The sequence below is a fragment of the Setaria italica genome, chromosome III, assembly GCF_000263155.2.
Source record: "Setaria italica strain Yugu1 chromosome III, Setaria_italica_v2.0, whole genome shotgun sequence".
Classification (NCBI taxonomy): Eukaryota; Viridiplantae; Streptophyta; class Magnoliopsida; order Poales; family Poaceae; genus Setaria; species Setaria italica.
This window is the reverse complement of record NC_028452.1, coordinates 45,870,888-45,879,448: the sequence shown is the minus strand read 5'-3', so window position 1 is coordinate 45,879,448 and position 8,561 is coordinate 45,870,888. Positions and strand designations below refer to the sequence as shown.

General features: G+C 41.6%; 1 protein-coding gene across 2 annotated transcripts; it reads right to left on the bottom strand.

Moving 5' to 3' along the window:
- Positions 1–1,553: 1,553 nt before the first annotated feature.
- LOC101770522 lies at positions 1,554–6,049 on the bottom strand. 2 transcript variants are annotated; one of them, XM_022824770.1, is made up of 3 exons: positions 5,907–6,049; positions 3,126–4,101; positions 2,900–2,995 (listed from the first exon to the last, which is right to left on the bottom strand). In XM_022824770.1, exons 1-3 carry the CDS (start codon positions 5,960–5,962, stop codon positions 2,987–2,989), a joined length of 1,041 nt encoding a protein of 346 aa, XP_022680505.1. In that variant the 5' UTR covers positions 5,963–6,049; the 3' UTR covers positions 2,900–2,986. The 2 variants fall into 2 exon arrangements, with proteins under 2 accessions (XP_012700050.1, XP_022680505.1); XM_012844596.2 differs by having other exon boundaries at positions 1,554–4,101; positions 5,907–6,040.
- Between the last annotated feature and the right edge of the window lie 2,512 nt (positions 6,050–8,561).

Genomic DNA, 8,561 nt, shown 5'->3' with positions numbered 1-8,561 from the left:
TAACTTGTACTCCCTCCGTTCCAAATTATAGGTCGTTTTGACTTTTCTAGATACATAGATATTATTATGTATCTAGACATAGGGTATATCTAAGTGCATAACAAAGTCTATGAATCTAATAAAGTCAAAACGACCTATAATTTGGAACGGAGGGAGTAGAATTTTGGAAATTCAAAAATGTTGTCTCAAACCGATAGTTTGTTATCAGGGAATGTTTCCATAATTACTGAGCTAATATTGTGAAAATCATTCAGCCTCAAAATAATTTCAAGGCCACAAGCTCTAGGTTTGCTTTTTCTATGAATCTCACTCCCATGTGCGGCCCGTTCCATTCTAGCCTAGCTCACGGCCTCACGCTTCATACCCAGATCAGCCAAGGTGCATTTTCCATCAGCCTATAACTTATGCTTACCTGAATGCTGAGCCCTTCAACCTCTGAACTCCAATTTATTCATGACAGGTTGGAGGTAGAGAGTATGTAGACATATATTTGGGCAGGCAACACCGTTAGCGCCCTGGAGTGGAGGAAATTAAGCAGCCATGCATCCAAAGATTGTGTTGATGTCTGAACTGAGGATGGTTGGCCGACAAACAAATTCATTAATGAAAGCATCCCAGGTTCAGCTTACTAGTTACTACTATAGCTAGTATATAATGTTTGTGTAGCACTCAACAAATCTAAAATAATAAATCACTGGCTATTCATCGAATTAAGAACATCGAGCTTTCATTATTAGTCAGAAACATTCATTTTCCTTGCAAACGTGCACATGATCTTAAAATGTATCTCCCTACTCATATATAATTTATTATGAATTTAAAGGTCTTAATTTACCACTCATGTTGGTCAAATCTGAAATAATTCCAATAAATAGGCAGGATTATATCTAAACTATAGAAAATATATTATTGCATAAAAATGATGCTTAAATTTTTACATAAGCAATGTAGGAAGTAAAATGTTAAAACTAATTGACACGTTCAAAATTTAAGTAAATTAACCACCTCAAGTCTTGCTAGTAACGAGATGCATGACTATGAAGTTGTATTGTCAAACAAACAACAACGGGAAGGAAATGATTTACTTAATTTTGATTTTCTCGGTGAAGCCTTTTTAGAGACATTATAACAATGTTGGTTGGTACCCTGCCAATATTTTGTTATTTTTTTAGAAGTGATATTCAACATTAGAAACTATTAAGTACCGAACAAAACTAGATTCCAAAGCATTCCAGCATTTGCATTTTTTTCCTTACAAATTTGCATATGATTTTAAGATGTATCTTTGTACTCATATATAATTTTTTAATTGAAATATCTTATTTACCATTGATGTTGGTAAAATCTAAAATAATTCCAACAATTAGGTAATTAGTTTTCTAGATAAACACCATATGAAATCAAAGTTAAATAAGAATGTCAGATTTGTTTCAGTGAACTCTCAGTTTTGGAACTATGATGTTTTTTTCATGCAAATGATGCCATCAGTTTTGAGGAGGGTGATCGCGGGAGGGTGGCTGGGCGCAGACTACAGTCCTGACACCCACGCAACAAGGATCATTTGCACACCTTTATATATCTCAGTGTTTATAAGAGTCCGATTGCAACTCTACCTTGTACTGCTAGTTATAAGTTGATGAAGTCCCAATGTAAGTGGACTCACATCTTTACAGAGACAAAGATCTATTAAAATCAAACAAGGTTGGACCATGCATAAAACCAAAGTTGGACCCCCTAGCTTGTTTCTGTCACAGCATGGTTGAATGTTCCACATCATTACAATCCAAATACATGGAGCCTGCTGCAAAACAGAGTCTGAAATAATCAAATTATGAATAGATATCCCCAGCTTTTGAAAACAGCGGCTCCTTCACATCCCTCAGAAAAGGCACCCCTAGCATAAACAGGAGCATCTTGACATGAGTGACAAACTCGCCACCTGTCGTTAGATGCTTGGCGTGGAATGCGGCGCCACAGTTGCACGCTATGTAACAAAGCATCTCTAACCACACCGCAACGATCAGCTCCCAACAGTCGGCCGCTTCTCCCATCTTAAGCAAGTCCGAGGCAACCCGACGAGCTCGATCCAGCACGGGGTAGTAGTTTTCATGGAAGAAAGAGCTTTCTTCATCACGGATGTCCTGAATCACCTTCCTCCTATCACAACTCGCACTCTTCTCAAGCAGCCAGCGCGACATCTCGCGCTTTCCCCTAATGACCACGTAATGCCCTTCACTGCCAGCCATGGCACCGCAATCTGCGATGAGGTACATAATGTAGTGTGACAGCTCTCGAGCAATGCCTCTGAGCCCGGAGATGTTGTCTACATTTTCATGGTGAGGTGAATCACCATCTAAATGCACCTCATGAGAGGAGCCGCCATCTACATTGCCGTGGTGAGAAGAACCTAAATGCAATTCATCAGAGGAGCTCCCATCTACATTCTCATGGTGAGAAGAACCACCATCAAAATGTGCTCCATGAAGGGAACCGCTATGTACTTCCTCATGATGAGAAGAACCACCATGTAATTGTGCTTCATGAGATGAGCTTCCGTCGACATCAACGTCAGCAGAGAGCAAGCATATGTCTGTGACAATATGCCAAAGAAGCACGCTTGACACAAACTCCAAACCTTGGATGTTGCTTACCTGGAGCACCTGCTGAGCTGCACTCTGGTGATGATCTTGCTTTGCTTCAACCACCCATTGCGCCCATTGGCCACTGAACTTGCCAACACCAATATCCCATTCATGCACACGTGGAGTGGCTGCTATGTCCAGCAATTTATCTAGGAGGAGCTTCTTGACCTCAGCTGAGATGCCTATATGTGTGACAGCCTGTTGGCCGATTCCGATCCAACTCATCGTCCGTCGCAACAAGCCAGATTCTTGTTTCTTCTTGATGCAATCTCCGATAATGCTGTATTGCGCCATCTTTGCCGACCACTCTCCTTGTTTTTCTGGATGGAGATGCCTTGCAATGCTCACCATGGCTGCAATTACACAAGGAAACATTCGGCACAGTGGGCATGTTAGTGAACACGAAATGGCTGTCTTGTAAGCCCAACATGACGAGATGAATGCCACAAATATAGAGCATGTCTCCAGTACGATGGCACCTACAAGTAGCACGTAAGATATAATAACATCAGCTGCATCGTGGCCCTTCTGACCAGCCATGCCCTTCACGAACAACCCAAGCGCCGCTGACGTTAGTGCAAGAGTGGCAATCCGGTGGAAACCGCTACAACCTGGGGCAATGTGGAAATGTCGTGTACCGAACTTAGTGTACAAGTAGTCATAGATCAACGAGAGATTGATCTCGGCCAACTTGTACGCCATGTGGACTATGTTCTCCGAAGTTTTAAACACCTCAACGGCCTGCTTGATCTCCTTGATATCATCAGGAAGAAGAGAGATTGAAGGGGTCATGTCCAACAGAAAGTGCAGGCTTAGTTTGAAGCCCTCGACTGCCACATTCAGGATGACCTCAAAATTTCTCTCCTTCTTTTTTGAGATAACAGAACACAGCTGACCGTAAAAGCCCTGGGTGTCCCAGACGGCGTCACTGGATGCACGAGAAACAAGATTCGAAGTCGTTCTACTTGATCCAGGTGCAACTGAGCCAGCCCTTCTAAGTGCCCAGATCCTCTCAGCATATTTAGCTGTCCCGGAGACGAACACGAGCACCATGGGAGCCATGAGCAGTCGATCATCTCCACGCAGTTGCTTGCTGACAACGTAGACGGCCGTTGGCACCTGTGTGGCAAGGCTGAGAAGGTGGCGCTTCCAGAGCGAGTTGTCATCCATGGAGAAGGCCGTCATGGTCTCCTGCCCACCGAGATGGAGCAGCAGGAAGGGTGCCCAGAAGAGGGCAAGCTGATTGCCACCCCCATGGAGGGTGAGACGGCCGAGTATGAAAACCGCGAGGGGGTTGGCGGAAACGTAGGCAAGCCAGAGAAGCACGCTGAGGATGCGGGAGCCGTGCCGTTTGCGGAAGCCAGAGAACAAGAAGAGGAAGACTTGCAGGGAGAAGCTGGCCATCACCATGCACTGGAGCTCCCACTCGTTAAAGAATTCTTGGGCACGTGATAGTGCGCTGATGCAGTGGAAAAGTAAATCAGAGAGTTGAGAAGAAAAATAATTAACTACTAGGTCAAGTAAAACCCCGCTGTCCATGTGCTGGTTTCACCGTGTTTTTGGCGAGGGTATGGGCATGCCCGTACCTTCCCACAGACAATCCAAATCATCATCATCCATGCCTGTATTTCCCGCTCTCACGCATGCATATCCATTTATCAAAACCCACAGGATTATGAGTTAAGCTAATGGGGAGAGGTGATTGGCGTTAAGGGTTAATTGACTAGCTAGAATAGAATAATATATATAGCCAGAGCTAATTTCCTCCCCATCCCCTACCCTACCTATTTTGGATGGATCAAAAAATTTAACCAAATCAGGTGGTGAAGGATTTGGATGTGGGTATTTGGTACCCACCAGATCTATAGTTATCTGGCATGTACCAGGGTTAAAAAATTCGGTAAATAAAATTTATTTTATAAATATGAAATATTGGGAATATCAGATAAAAATTTCTTTAAATTTTGTTATTGCATGATTTTGTTTGAAATCGGTCCCTAACCCATCAGACATCATAATTTTGTTTGAAATGCGGAATTCGGAAATATCGTCAAAATTTCACTAAGTGAACCCTGGCATGTACTATTTGAGATGTGCTGAGGCTATGTGATCTGCATGGGAGCCAAGTCACAATGGCCCTTGTAATGTTTGACTTATTTTATTAAATTTAAGAGGACAATAACAAATGGTGGCAACATTACCATGCCAGAAATCTAGCACACATGACAACAGCCAAAACAGCGATGTGGCCATTATCATGCCATAAATTAATTTTTTCATAAAACCGTATACTTAAAACAGAGCGGGAGTAAGTGTTTTTGTATCAGTGTGTGGGTGAGAAGTGAATGCTGATAGGAAATATTTTCAACTTAAAACAATTCCAATTCTTTGGCTTAGAACAGAGCGGGAGTAAGCTAGCAAACTTAGAATTCAATTCCAATTCTTTGGCTTAGAAAAAAAATTCAATTTGAATTAAATCAGAAGGGGTCAAGGATGATGCTTCGATGTCCGACCATCTGACCGGATCAATTATTTGTCCTGTCATTTCACTGGCCTGCAGTAGCATGTGCACCTGTAGGTGTCATTGACCCACAGGCGACCCATACCTGGTCAGTCTTCGCTTGCATGGTACTAGCAATTCCTATCCCATTTATTTCGTTTCTCTGTCCTCTTGCTCCCCAATTTCTATTTCTTAACGAAAGTAGATGCACTACTCAAATGCTCATAGGACAATTGGAAGCAAAATGAGAGTTAAAGACAATTCAATGAGTTGCTAGGCATCATTATAAGCCAAAAAAAAGGATTTTTTGCTAATAATGATAATGAGAAATCGTCTCAAGAATTTGTTTTAACTGGGTCACTTGGTCCAAATAGGAAACTCATATAATTGAACCAATAATCTGGATTTTAACGTAACACGTTAGGCACCTGCATCCCTAACCAAGTTGGAACTAGTTAGCGAAGGTGGAACTTGGGTTTTCTAGTACTGTCGCCTCCAGTAGGCCTATCCTACAGCAACTCCGGGAAACTCAACATAACCTCGCCGAGGTCTCATGGTGCATGTCAGCTTAGCTCTCCAGCTTACAGAGGGAGGGAGAGTCCCTATGGAGTACTGGTATGGAGAGGCATGCGGGACCTGTTGAATCTCTGACGGCTAAAGAAGGTGTGCCGGCTGGAATTCCGAAGGATGCAACTTTTGCAAATAATAATGATAACACTTACAAAAAAAAGTAACATACTGTAATGCTAGTTTTGCTTTGTCACCTGCTTTGAGCTGTGTGATGGACGCCCACTTCTTCGAGTTCTCTGATCGCCCTCATGTCTCCCACTCTCGAGCACAAGCAGAGCAGGAAGAGAGGAAGGAAGAAATGGAATGAGCTCGGTTCTATCTTCAATATGTGGTTCTGATTGAAGGAGAAACCAAGGGAAACTGGCAGGTGGCCCCATTTGCAGGCATCATATTATTCAGAGGTACAGTAGAGTAGACCTTGACTTTTGGGCATAAGCATGAAGGATTGTACCGGTGGAATCAAATCACTACCTCGCTACCTATGGAAAAAATATGTTAGTATTTACTTTCATTGCATTATTTGTTCTTGTATCTCTAGTATTTTTTTAGCTATCTATAATATGATTCTCCCCCTTCAACAAGAGCTATTATATAGGAATAGAAGCACTTCTATAGGGCTCGGTTAGACCTAAACGTTTATCTCTAGAAAACCTGAAGTTTAAATTGACCTATTTGTAGACAAACACGTTTTTTATAGGGCAGACAACAACACAGATTAATCAGGGGTAGATCTGAATTCATCGTCACGTATGTTATAGGGTATTTCACTGGCCGAATAACAATGTGAGATTATGTGGACAAGAGATTAAGGGATAGATGTTTTACCTTTTGCGACAATTCAATATAGAAATTATGTTTTCATTTGGTGATCGTGGTGAGAGAATCATCTCCATTTATTAACAAAAAATCATGCCCTGGTTAAAGGAGGAGACATACCATTTTGTCAGCCTGATGACGGCTCGAATCTATAATCTCTTATTGAAATATGAGTGCAGAGTAATGCTTGATTATTATATTGGTTTGGATTTTGCATTCTGATCATCAATTTCTCTTTCAACATTTTAAGAGTTAATATTAGAGGACTCCCGAATGCATTTTAGTAGATATAAATTAGTAGCATTTGTTGATGGATATAAATTAATTAGAAGCATTTTGACGCAAGCAGAGATTGACACAGAAGTTATATATTGGTGTTCATCAGCAGAAGAAATTACAGGACTCCTCATTCTCGCACACGTGCTGGTGTGTAAAGATAGGATATTAATAACGCACGAGTATTCTTTGCCTACGATAAGTATAAATTAGCAGCATTGGTCGATGGATGCAACACACCAAGTAATGGTGATCATGTAAGTGCAAAGAAAGTGGAACGACCATCGACTGTTCCTTAAGAACATCCATCGGTTGCCATAGACTCAACCCCAATGACGATATACTCTAGTGCAGTGGGTGCACACTTGCTGATACTTCCCATGCCTAGATAGATACCCAGCAAATAGAATTGAAGTAGTAGTGTGAGACCCAGCAAGTAGTAGGCAGGCACAACCAAATTATATAGAAGCCAATAAAAAGCCAGGGATGGGCCAGACCTGGGTGGGTGGAGGAGGAAATCGCATATATTGATTTTCATGTTCACGAACAAGCTTACATTAAGGTTTCATTTTTCAGCCTGGGGACGGTTCCAATCCATGTCTTTGTAGATAAAGGTAATTTGTACTACTGTAGATAATGGTAATTTGAGCATTTTGAATTTTTCATGGTAGATTGAAAGCATTTGGTTGTTATCAAATGATGGTTACTTTTGGCAAAATTCATTAACTTATTAGGCAAGTCTCACTTGCATAGGAGCACCATAGCAATTTTCATTTAATTTTGTTATGGTGTCTCGTTGCTATGGTGTCTCACTTGCATAGGAGCACCATCACTCTTTGAACGTGTCTGCCATGTCCTTCTTTCTGAATTCAGGCTACATTTTGTCTTCGTACCGTACTGTAACAATCAAGGCCGATTTTTCTCTTGAATAATGCCCTCGCTGACCAGTGTATTTTTTTTGTTTAGTTAGTTGTTTACCATCCAATTCGACTACTTCCGGTACGCACCACATTTATGTTAAGCGTAATATAAACTGGTTGCGGTTTAATCTGGATGGAGAGTCTATGTAAACTGATTTGAATCTCTTTTAGTCCATTTGGTTTTGTATTATGCTTAAATAATTGTGCATTGCGCATGTTCATTTCCGTTACAGACATGTGCACACAGCTAGTATATTTCTTTTTTCATGCTTATCTTGCTTTTATTTACTGGATGGATGCACTGACATCCAGAGCTAGAGAAGGCGTGCTGGAATTATCAGTAGACGTGCACGCACTACCACTAAACTAGTTTCGACCTGAGCTTTCAGTACAGCAACTGCTCTACTTGCCAGAATGTTGCAAGAAGGAAGTGGCAATCCCCGAAACGATCACACCCTGCATGAGTTGCCTCTGTGGCCCAACCCTGCATGAGTTGCCTCTGGCTCTTTCTGACTCCTGGCCTGCTGCAAAACCGTGGTGAACGTTGCTGAAAACTTCTCCATGAGAAGCACTTTGTGGAACCTGAGTTATTCATAACTTGCTGTTACATCCCTTTCCTAGAAAATGGTTATTTACAATTTGCTTCATCAACGTGTGAATACCACAAGCATTTTGATGTCCAATGATGTGATGGAGACAAAGCATATATGAATACCAATATGTTGTACTAGGGCAATGACTCAAGTAGTTGGCTCATAAGCGGCAGAACTATGGGGGTGTTTGGCTCCAAGATGTTAAAGTTTAACATCCGTCACATCGGATATTTGGATACTAATT